Below are 12,655 nucleotides of genomic sequence, written 5' to 3'. Positions count from 1 at the left end.
CTTCATTGAGATGTTTTACAAGTTTATAATACATGCTTGAGTTTGAAGACCTACTGTGAAAATGACTACTTAAAATATTTCATCAATTATATTCTTTTATGAGTTGCAATGATATTTTGGATTTATTTTGTTAAATAAACCATTACTAAAATTGATTTTACTTGTTTCTTTTATTTTTAATAAAGGTATTATTAACTTGCATTATATTTCATTGCATTATATTTCTATGTGCATTTTTAATTGCAATTATGCCAGTTATGTCTATTTCAATGTCAATATCTTTGCAATGAATATTTTGACTTTGTAAAAGGAATGCAAAAATTCCATTTTTATGTACTATGGCATAGAATTTAATTCTTTAAGAATTATAAGGAATTCCATGGATTTAAGTGTGGAGGACTGGCCTTTGGAAAGGTTACTTTAATTGTGCATTTCAAATTTTAATTGTTCTTTCCACTTTTTTCTTGGCATATTTTGCTTATTGGTATTTTTTTCTTCCGAAAGTTCTTATTTCCTTAGGATTTTAGAACTTATTTTCCTTTCTAGATGACAGATAAATTGGTGGATAAAGAATGATGTTTTACAAAGAAATGTAACCTAGCAGTTGACTCTTAAATCTAACCCATGTGTTAATGGTTAATTCTTTCTAAAACTGGGTGAATCTCTTGTGATAATAGCTGATGATTTCTTTTGTCCCATGCTTAAAACTTTTAAATTACTTGAAAATATTTTAAAATCTTGGAATTCCTTGCAAATATCTACATTTCTGTATTCTCTTGAGAATTTAGATGATCCAGGAATACCAGGCCTGCATTTATAACAGGAAGAGTAATAGGTTTTTATTTTTAATAAACATATACTGTCCATTCCCCTTCATTATTCATGCCACTCCAAACAGGCAGTTCCATTTCACTCACATTACATGCTTAGTCTGGTAGACATTTGAATCTACTAGCTGGAGAATAGATTTTGGACCCTAAAAGAAAGAAATTCATTTCATGTTTTTGTACTTAATAACTATGTGAATTTCTAAAATATTCATAATCTCTTTCAACTCTATTTCCCATATCTGTTAAATGGGATTAAATACTGACTTCCTAGAATTATTATGAATATTAAAGGAGGTAATATTTGAAAAATGCTTAGTATAATACTAGCACATAGTGGCTATTTAATCAGTTTTAAAAAATTATTAGGCACATTTGTGTTTAACTGGATAATGTATGTTAAATTGTAAAGTAAAGTTAAGGAATATCCTTGTGATGAGGAACAGGTGTCGTATGTAAGTGCTGAAATCACTGAATTAACTAATTGGAATTTTAAGAGAAACTTAAAAAAATAAGGCTAACTAACTATATAGTAAAATATTTCTAATTAATTTTATGTGTTATAATTTTACCATAAGAAAAATTTTAGTTTTAAAACAACTAATCTGGTAATCTGTTATTATTCTAGTTAAAAATGAAGCAGCCTCAGAACTTTCAGATACAGCAGATCATCCAGCATTATATCCATCAATTAGTGATATAATACATCAATTAGATTTAAACAAAGTCATAGGTAAGTAAAGATTTATGTTTGGACAAGAAAAACACAGTTTAACAGTTAAAGTATTTTAAATCTATCATTCTGTTAAAAGAATATAAGAAATCCAAATGTAAGACAGCTTTTCTCAAAAGTGATTTTATTTTAATCAATCAATTAATTAGCATTAGGTGAATTTTTTTATGTGTACATTAATCCACCAAACAAGGATTCATTAGGTAATGGTGCATAATGGTTAATTGGTTTTCCTTTCCTGTTTATGAAACAAAAAATATATATAGGATTCACCCTACACTGTGAAATTTCATAACAAACTAGATGTTATATGATCAGTTTCTTAGAGAACATAATTCATTTCTTACATAATCTTTTCTAATAACAAGATGGAATAAATAAATGGAGCTTTCACAAAATAGATAATATGGCTGCTTTTTATCTTATCACCAGGTTGGGACATTTCTAATGGTGAGAAAAATATGTAAGAATTTAGAACATGTGTAAAGCTGGTGTGGCCAGTTGACTAAGTATTTTGCAATAAAATAGAAACTGAGTATTCTGAGACAGTTTCCAAACAACCGCCATAAGGCAGCAAAATAGATGAGGAGGCCCCAAATTCTTGATCTTTAGAAGAAGCGTTAAAAACAAAAACAAGCAAAATTCCAGAAACTGTCAAATCTGACTTTGTCAGAGCAGTGAGAAATAATCAAATGTTTACAGTAACTAAAAAAACGCTACTTAAGAAAAAAAATCTTCAAAATAGTAAGAAAATTTGGTGTAAGTGTGAAGGAGTGCTCCAGCACAAAACCAAACTACAAAGAATAGAAGATCTCCTGGTTGGTGGGTATTATAGAGGGCACGGCTTGCATGGAGCACTGGGTGTGGTGAAAAAATAATGAATACTGTTTTTCTGAAAATAAATAAATTGGAAAAAAAAAAAAAAGAAGATCTCCTGGCATTCAAGGCATTGCATGTAGACCTACCTTATAGGAAACTCTAAATGGACTCTCTCAGGTCAAAGTGATAGGATGTTAGGCAGTAACAAACATTATGTTATATGAAGAAATAAACATTTCTAGTGAATACATGCCAAATATATAAGCCAGCATTACTGAACTTGTGGTTTATAACTCCAGTTTTTATTATATAATATTGTAAAGAAAATATATACAAATAATGTTAACTCGATGTCATTGACCATACAATGTATAATGTATAAAATGTGGTTTGTGACAATACAAAAAGAGGGGGGTGGAGCTGTATAGACATGGTTTTTGGATGTTTGCAGTTAAGTTTGGTATTGATTTAAATTAGGTTGTTATAATTTTAAGAAGTTATACATAATCCCCTTGGTAAACAAAAAGAAAATCTATAGAATATATACAAAGGAAATTTAGAAAGGAAACAAAATATATAGTCCTTTAAAAAATCAACTGAACATGAAAGGAGTCAGTATAAGAGGAAATGGTGGGGGCAACAAGCTACGAATGGCAGCAATGAATTATTTCTTATCAGTAATTAAATGTAAGTGGATTAAGTTCTCCAAACTAAAGGCAGAGACTGGTAGAAGGCATCAAACCATTTTCCAAATATATTCTGTCCACAGAGGATTCATTAGATTAATGAAACTGAGAAAAATTTAGACTGAAGAAGAAAAAAGAAAAAGACTCAAATCACTAAAATCTGAATAGAAAGTGGGGATTTTAATACAAATTTTACAGGAATAAAAAGCAATGTAGAACTTTACCTCATTAATCAAATAAGAAAAATGTCATAATCTCAAAAAATAAATGAATTAAAATTTCTTTATTTGGAATTTGTTTCCTTAAAAAAATACAAAAGACTTTCAGCAACTTAATAGTAAATTATTTTTCTTCTATATTGGAACGAGATATAACTGTGTATTATCACTATTTCTACTCATTATTGTCCTGGTTACTCTAATTGTTACAATAAAGAAGAAAACTTATAAAAATTCCAAGGGAGAGGTAAAACTCTAAGCTGCAGAATATGACTGTGCTTAACCAACTAAGCCACCCAGGTATTATAGAGGGCACAGCTTGCATGGAGCACTGGGTGTGGTGAAAAAATAATGAATACTGTTTTTCTGAAAATAAATAAATTGGGAAAAAAAAAAAAAGAATATGACTGTGCAGTTATTGCAATCTAAAAGAATCCCTAGTCTACACATAAACTCTTAAAATTATCAATTGATTGGAGAAGTGTCTGTTCATATCTTCTGCCCATTTTTTGATGTGTTTGCCTGTTTCGTGTGTGTTGAGTTTGAGGAGTTTGTTATAGATCCTGGATATCAACCTTTTGTCTGTACTGTCATTTGCAAATATCTTCTCCCATTCCGTGGGTTGCCACTTTGTTTTTTTGACTGTTTCCTTTGCTGTGCAGAAGCTTTTGATTTTGATGAAGTCCCAGAAGTTTATTTTCACTTTTGTTTCCTTTGCCTTTGGAGACGTATCTTGAAAGAAGTTGCTGTGGCTGATATCAAAGAGATTACTGCCCATGTTCTCCTCTAAGATTCTGATGGATTCCTGTCTCACGTTGAGGTCTTTTATCCATTTTGAGTTGATCTTTGTGTACGGTGTAAGAGAATAGTCGAGTTTCATTCTTCTACATATAGCTGTCCAGTTTTCCCAGCACCATTTATTGAAGAGACTGTCTTTTTTCCACTGTATATTTTTTCCTGTTTTGTCGAAAATTAATTGACCATAGAGTTGAGGATCCATATCTGGGCTCTCTACTCTGTTCCACGGGTCTATGTGTCTGTTTTTATGCCAGTATCATGCTGTCTTGGTGATCACAGCTTTGTAATAAAGCTTGAAATCAGGTAAGGTGATGCCGCCAGCTTTATTTTTGTTTTTCAACATTTCCTTAGCGATTCGGGGTCTCTTCTGATTCCATACAAATTTTAGGATTATTTGCTCCGGCTCTTTGAAGAATGCCGGTGGAATTTTGATCAGAATGGCATTAAAAGTATAGATTGCTCTAGGCAGTATAGACATTTTAACAATGTTTATTCTTCTGATCCAAGAGCATGGAGTGGTCTTCCATCTATTTGTGTCTTCTTCAATTTCTTTCATGAGTGTTCTGTAGTTCCTCAAGTACAGATCCTTTGCCTCTTTGGTTAGGTTTATTCCCAGGTATCTTATGGTTGTTGGTGCTATAGTGAATGGAATCGATTCTCTAATTTCCCTTTCTGTATTTTCATTGTTAGTGTATAAGAAAGCCACTGATTTCTGCACATTGACTTTGTATCCTGCCACATTGCTGAATTGCTGTATGAGTTCTAGTAGTTTGGGGGTGGAGTCTTTTGGATTTTCCATATAAAGAATCATGTCATCTGCGAAGAGAGAGAGTTTGACTTCTTCATTACCAATTTGGATACCTTTTATTTCTCTCTGTTGTCTGATTGCTGTTGCTAGGACTTCTAATACTATGTTGAACAAGAGTGGTGAAAGTGGGCATCTTTGTCTTGTTCCTCATCTCAATGGGAAGGCTGCAAGCTTTTTCTCATTGAGGATGATACTTGCTGTGGGTCTTCCATAGATAGATTTGATTAGGTTCAGGAATGTTCCCTCTATCCCTATACTTTGAAGCGTTTTAATCAGGAACGGATGCTGGATTGTGTCAAATGCTTTTTCTGCATCTATTGAGAGTATCAATTGATTTACAAGATTCCTGGATATAAGATAAAACTGTACAAAATCCATTTTATATCTATATGCTAAGAACACAAAATTAGAAATGAACATTTTTTAGAGTTGTGCAATTTGTATTAGTAGCAAAACAAATATACTATCTAGGAAAAACGATTTTTAAAACCTATGTGAGAGTCCTGCTTTCCAGTCGAAAAGAACTTGGAAGTCTTCACTCCCATAACCAAAACAAGAAAAAGCTGAAAAAACTGAAATTCAACAACCCTTAGCTTCATCAGAGAACTGAAGTCATAGGGCAAACCATGACTCCCAAACTATACAGATAGGTGATAGGGAGAATCGTATTTTACTGAAAACAAAAACCAAAACTGGATCCAGCAACTACTAAGAAAATTAAAGTATCATTGAATAATTGCTGGAGACTGGACATGAACTAGAGTGAGAGATAAAATGTTCTAGGATATAGCCTTATATAATATCCCACATTTTTATGAAATTTTCCTCCAGGAGCCCTATTAGGTACCTAGGGTGAATAGCAGAAAAAAGAAAGAAGAACAAAAGAAGAAAGAAAGAAAAGGGGGGAGAGAGAGAGAAGGAAAGAAAGAAGAAAAGAAAGAAAGAACTCATGTTTGCAGCATTGACAAGAGAGGAGAGAGAAAATGCAAAGAAAAAGAAAGAAGTAACGAGTATAGTAGATATTAATTCAGGTATAATAATCATCATTTTAAATGTCAGTGGTCTAAATACACCAATCAAAAGACAGATACTGTCAGAATTGATGTAAAAAAAAACACACAACTACATGTTGTTTACAATTAACCCATGTTGAATATAAAGAGATGGCAGAACAGGAGGCTCCTGACTTTCTTCCTCCCATAGATGCACTGTATATACAGCTAAACACAAACCAGTTCCCTCTGAGAAAAATCCAGAAATTAGTTGAGTGTCTCCTATACATTAGGCAATCAAGAAAATACCCACAATTGAAATAATTAGGAAAACCTGAGACATACTCAATGCCATAAGTCCCACCCTGGAACAAGCCTTACAACTTGGAGGGAACTTCCTAAAGAGCAAAGGGCCTGGACCACATACTTGAAAACCAAGTTTTATGGCTTCCAACCAGGTTCCTGGCTCCCAAATTGCTAGCTTGGAGAATCAGTGTGCCTTAGTGTTTGTAAGTCCTAAAGGTAACAAATTTTAAAAAGAGGACACCCATGTTATTTTATTTTATTTTTTATTATAGTTGACACATGGTGTTACATTAGTCTTAGGTATATAATATACTGATATGACAAGTTTTTTTTTTTAAGAGAGTGAGCATAAGTGGAGTGGGAAGGGCAGAGGGAGAGGGAGATAATCTTAAGCAGGCTCCATGTCCAGTATGGAGACCAATACAGGGCTTGGTTTCACAACCCTGAGATAATGACCTGAGATAAAAATCAAGATTCAGAGGCTTAATTGACTGAGCCACCCAGGCACCCCATGACAAGTTTATGCATTATACTATGCTCACACCACACGTGTAGCTACATCTGCCACTATATATTATCGCAGTATCACTGACTATATTCCTTAATGCTGTGTCTTTTATTCCCATGACTTATTCATTGTACAGCCGGAAGCCTGTATCACCTTCTCTTTACCCATTGGGCCTATCCCCCCAATCCCCTCCCTTCTGGCAACCATTAATTTGTTCTCTATATTTATGTTTGATTCTGCTTTTGGTTTGTTTAAGATTCTGCATATGTATGAAATAATATAGTATTTGTCTTCCTCAGTCTGACACATTTCACTTAGCATAATATTCTCTAGGCCCATTCATGTTTTGGCAAATAGCACATTCTTACCTTTTATTATGGCTGAGTAATAGTGAATAATATTCCATTCCATGTATATACATGGAATAGTACACACACACACACACACACATAATCTTTCTTAATCTTTTGTCTATAAATGGACATACTTTGGCTATTGTAAATAATGCTGCAGTAAACATAGGGGTGCAAATACCTTTTCAAATTAGTTTTGTTTTCTCTGGGTAACTACTCAGTAGTAGAATTATCAGATAATATGGTATTTCCATTTTTAATTTTGGGGGGGGAACCTCCATGCTCTTTCCATAGTGACTGACCAGTTTACATTCCCAACGGTGTGAAAATGTTTCTTTTTTTCCACATGCTCACCAACAGTTCTTATTTCTTGAAAAAAAGAGGTCACTTTAAAATGGATGCATGAACACTTCCAATGGCAATCCCCCTGGGCTCAGTACAGAGGGAGCAAGCAAAAATACAAGGCTCCCAGTTTCTCTCTTTAAGGGGCTTGACTGCATTCTTCTCCATCTACTTTTAAATCACGCTGCATGAGGGAGCTAATTAGGACCTTCTTGGGAGCCTGAAAGTACTTTTGGGCATTTTCTCTATCTTCTTCTTCCAGCAGAAACAGTAAAACCAAGTCTTCAGCTTCTCCCTAGAAGGAACATGTCCACAACTTTTATAGCTGCCACTTGATGGATGGGCTCCCAAATCACTTATATCTGAAAACAAACAAACAAACAATGTTTGGTATTTGTGAGTCCCCTGGGACAGTGTTAAGCTACTTAATCCCCTAGAAGCTGATGTAAGCATATGGGAACTCCCTGTGCCTTCTCAAGGCTCATCCCAGGAATAAAGCCAAGTCTCCAACTTCTCCTTTAAAGGAGTTTGTCTATACATCTAGCACCCTAACTTCTTTGTATAAGGGCTTGGTGGTTCTGGGACCTGAAGGGGTACGGCATTTGTAAGAGCACAGGACTGCAGAGAGTAATGATGCACATCTATATGCATACAAAATAACTCTCAATGACTATCTCCTCCAAATCATCACAGGATGAGTGGGCAAAAACACCCAACTCGAAGTTTCTCCTTACTAGGAGATAGACTATTTATCTAACATCCTGACTTTTCTATCTTCAGCCTGATGATTGGCTTTCACTTAGCCTACATTGATGAGCTGAAAGGACAATTAGTGGTAATCCACAGTGCATGATTGAGTGTGTGGACATTTCTAATGTCTTTGGGTTGCTGACTAGTCACAGCACACCCAAATCTCCTGGGCACTACTCAGAACAAAGACAGCAGTTTAAACAAGCACAGAGGTTTGAGAGGCAAACAGAAGAGTAGGCTAAGCAGATTGCCAAGGTTTATCTCTTAAACAAGTCCAGACTATCATCGCTGGCAGAGAAGGCTGTTTTATCTAGTGCACACAAAACAATACCGAGAGTTAAACTGAAGGAATGGGAATATGTTCTGAACAAAGGAAGACAAATCTCCAGAAACTGACCCTATGGAAACAGAGACAAGTTATTTACCCAACAGCAAATTCAAAATAAAGGTTATAAAGATGCTTACTGATGTCAGGAGAGTAATGCATGAAAAAAGTAGGAATTTCAGCAGAGAAGGAAGAGTACCCAAACATAAATCATAAGGTTGAAGAATAAAATAACTGACTTGAAAAAAAGTCAATAGAACTGCTTAATCAATAGAACTACTTAATAGACTAGGTAAAGCAGAAGAAAAGATCAGTAAACTCAAAGACAATTCAGTGGATTTTATCCAATCAGAGGAGCAAAAAGGAAAAAAAAAAGAATGAAAAGGACTAAAGGGCTAATGGGTCACCATAAAGTAAAATAATGTATGTTTTATGGGAGTCACAGAGAAGAGAATGAGAAAGGGGCAGAACTTACTCTACAATAGCTAAAAAATTCCCAAACTTGTGTAAATAGACATTTGCAAGGAGCACAAACAACACCAAATAAAATGAATATAAAGAGACCCACATTGCAGCATATAATTAAATTCTCAAAACTTAAAGAAAATATTGAAAGCCACAAAAGTAATCTGTTATACTCAAGGGAAACTCATAAGCCTATTAGTGGATTTCTGCAAGCAGGAACCTTGTAGCCCGGGAGGAAATTGGATGATATTCTCAAGTTGTTAAAAGCGGGGGTGGGGACTGCCATCCAAGAATTTTTTATTCAGTAAATTTGTCCTTCAGAATTGAGAGATCAAAATTTTCCCAGATAAAAAACAAAAAGGAAGAAAAGTTAAAGGAGTCAAGTTTATCATAATTTGATCCAACTGATAAGAACTAACACAAAAGGATGCTAACTAGTAACATAATGAAAATACATAAAAACATAACACTCCTTGGTAAAAGTAAAATAATGTAATGGTGGTATATAAATCCCTTTACCTGTATTATAAAGTTAACTTGATTGTGAGAATGATGAATCATAATTTTAGACAAGAGCTCCTGAGGGCAGTTAGGGGGAGGAGATTCCTTACATAGAGAGGAAGGTTCATCAGAATAGCGTCAGACCTGTCAACAGAAACCTGTCAACAGAAAGGGCTGGCAAGATGTACTCAGGGCACTAAAAGAGAAAAACATGCAGCCAAGAATACTTTATCCACCAAGGCTGACATTCAGAATGGATGGTGAAATAAAGAGCTTCCAAGACCTCCAAAGTTTAAAAGACATGTGACCACCAAGTCAGTACTACAAGAAATATTAAGGGCGATTCTATAAAAGAAGAAAGAACCCAAGCATGACACAGAACATAAATTTACAGAGACCATCTGTAGAAACAAGGATTTCACAGGCAACATGATATCAATAAAAATGTATCTTTCAATAATTACTCTCAATATGAATGGCCTAAATGCTCCCATAAAATGGCACAAGGTTGCAGACTAGATAAAATGACAGGTCCCATCCATAAGCTGTCTACAAGAGACACATTTAAAACCTAGAGATACATCCAGACTGAAAATGAAGGGATGGAGAAGCATCTTTCATGTGAAGGAGCCTCAAAAGAAAGCTAGGGTAGTGATTCTCATATGCGATAAATAAAGATTTTAAACTAAAGACTATAGTCAGAGATAAAGAAGGACACTACATTATTCTATCCACCAAGAAGTGTCTATCCACCAAGAAGATAAACAATTGTAAATATTTATGCCCCCAATACGGGAGCCGCTGACTACATAAAACAATTGTTAATCAAGATAAAGAGTCATATTGATATGAATACATTAATGGTAGGGGATCTTAAACACTACTCTCAGTAATAGATCATCTAAGAAGAAAATCAATAAAGAAACAAAAGCATTGAATGACTCATTGGACCAGATGGACCTCATAGATATATACAGAACATTCCACCCTAAAACAACAGAATACCCATTCTTCTTGAGTGCATATGGGACTTTCTCCAGAACAGATAACATACTTGGTCACAAATCAGGGCTCAATCAATACCAAAAGACTGAGATTATTCCCTCCATATTCTCAGACCACAATACTTTGAAACTGGAACTCAACCACAATAAAAAGTATGGAAGGAATTCAAACACTTGGAAGCTAAAGATGACCCTGCTTAAGAATGTTTGGATCAACCAGGAAATCAAAGAAGGACTTAAACAATTCATGGAAACCAGTAAGAATGAAGACACATCTGTCCAAACCTATGGGATACAGCAAAGGTGATCCTAAGGGGAAATACATAGCCATCCAAGACCCATGGAAAAAAAAAAAAAGGAAAAATCCAGAACATGTCAGTGTTCTTTACACCTTCAAGAACTGGAAAATCAGGAACAAATTAAGCCAACCTGAGACACAAGAAGGGAAATAATCAAGATTTGAGCAGAGATCAATGAGATAGAAACAAGATACAGTAGGACACATCAGCAAGAGATACAAGATACAGTAGGACACATCAGCAAAACTAGAAGCTGGGATTTTGAAAGAATCAATAAGATCAATAGACCACTGGCCAAACTAATCCAAAAGAAAAGAGAAAGGACACAAATTAATAAAATTATGAATGAAAGGGGAGAGATCACGACTAACACCAAGGAAATAGAAACAATCATCAGAATATGATCAACATCATATTATTCAACATCAACAGTTATATCCCAATAAGTTAAGCAGCCTAGAAGAAACGGATGCATTCCTGGAAACCTATAAGCTTCCAAGACTGAATCAGGAAGAAATTGACAATCTGAATAGATCAATATCTAGTAACAAGATTGAAACAATGATCAAAAACCTCCCAAAAAACAAGAGTCCAGGACCTGACGGATTCCCTGGGGAATTATACCAAACAGTCAAAGAAGAAATAATACCTATTCCCCTGAAACTGATTCAAAAAATAGAAACAGAAGGAAAACCTCCAGACTCTTTTTATGAAGCCAGCATTACCCTAATCCCCAACCAGACAAAGACCCCATCAAAAAGAATTTCACACCAGTGTCCCTGGTGAATATGATGCCAAGAATCTCAACAATATCCTAGCTGATAGAATCTAACAGTACATACTGTCCACAATGACCAGGTGGGATTTATCCATGGGATTTAACAACAACAAAAAGAAAAAAAGGTATTCAAATTTGCAAAGAAGAAGTCAAACTCTCTCTCTTTGTAGATGACATGATACTTTATATGGAAAATCCAAAAGACTCCACCCCCCAGCTACTACAACTCATACAGCAATTCAGTAATGTGGCAGGATACAAAATCAGTACAGAAATAAGTTGCTTTCTTATACGCTAACAATGAAAATATAGAATGGGAAATTAGAGAATCAATTCCATTTACGATAGCACCAAGAACCATAAGGTAGCTGGAAATGAACCTAAACAAAGAGGTAAAGGATCTGTATTTGAGGAACTACAGAACACTCATGAAAGAAATTGAAGAAGACTCAGAAAGATGGAAAAACATTCCATGCTGATGGATCAGAAGAATAGACATTGTTAAAATGTCTATACTGCCTTGAGCAATCTATACTTTCAATGACATCCTGATCAAAATTCCACCGACATTTTTCAAAGAGCTGGAATAAACAATCATAAAATTTGTATGGAATCAGAAGAGATCCTGAATTGCTAAGGAAATGTTGAAAGAAAGAAAAACAACAAAACTGGGGAATCACGTTGCCTGATTTCAAGCTTTACTACAAAGTTGTGATCACCAAAAGAGCATTGTACTGGCACAAACACAGACACACAGACCAATGGAACGGAGTAGAGAGCAACTCTGTGGTCAAATAATCTTCGACAAATCAGGAAAAATGTATATAATGGAAAAAAGACTGTCTCTTCAATAAATGGTGCTGGGAAAATTGGACAGCTATGTGTAGAAGTATGAGACTCGACCATTCTCTTACACCATACACAAAGATAAATTCAAAATGGATAAAAGACCTGAATGTGAGGGAGGAATCTATCAGAATCCTAGGGGAGAACATAAGCAGTAACCTCTTCAGCATCGGCCACAGCAACTTCTTTCAAGATATGTTTCCAAAGGTAAAGGAAACAAAAGCAAAAATGACCTTTTGGGACTCATCAAAATCAAAAGCTTCTGCACAGCAAAGGAAACAGTCAAAAAAACAAAGA

General features: G+C 34.8%; 1 protein-coding gene across 1 annotated transcript in view; it reads left to right on the top strand.

The window, feature by feature from the left end:
- Positions 1–12,655, top strand: part of CCDC7 (coiled-coil domain containing 7) — a 443,154-nt gene that overhangs the window by 373,339 nt on the left and 57,160 nt on the right. Inside the window, exon 31 of the mRNA XM_044226418.1 lies at positions 1,456–1,560. Coding sequence (XP_044082353.1) covers positions 1,456–1,560 — 105 coding nt within the window. The remainder of the gene's footprint in view (positions 1–1,455; positions 1,561–12,655) is intronic.

Source organism: Neovison vison, chromosome 12 (assembly GCF_020171115.1).
Source record: "Neovison vison isolate M4711 chromosome 12, ASM_NN_V1, whole genome shotgun sequence".
NCBI classification, from domain to species: Eukaryota; Metazoa; Chordata; class Mammalia; order Carnivora; family Mustelidae; genus Neogale; species Neogale vison.
Note: the sequence above shows the minus strand (reverse complement) of the source record. Positions and strands in the feature narration are given on the sequence as shown.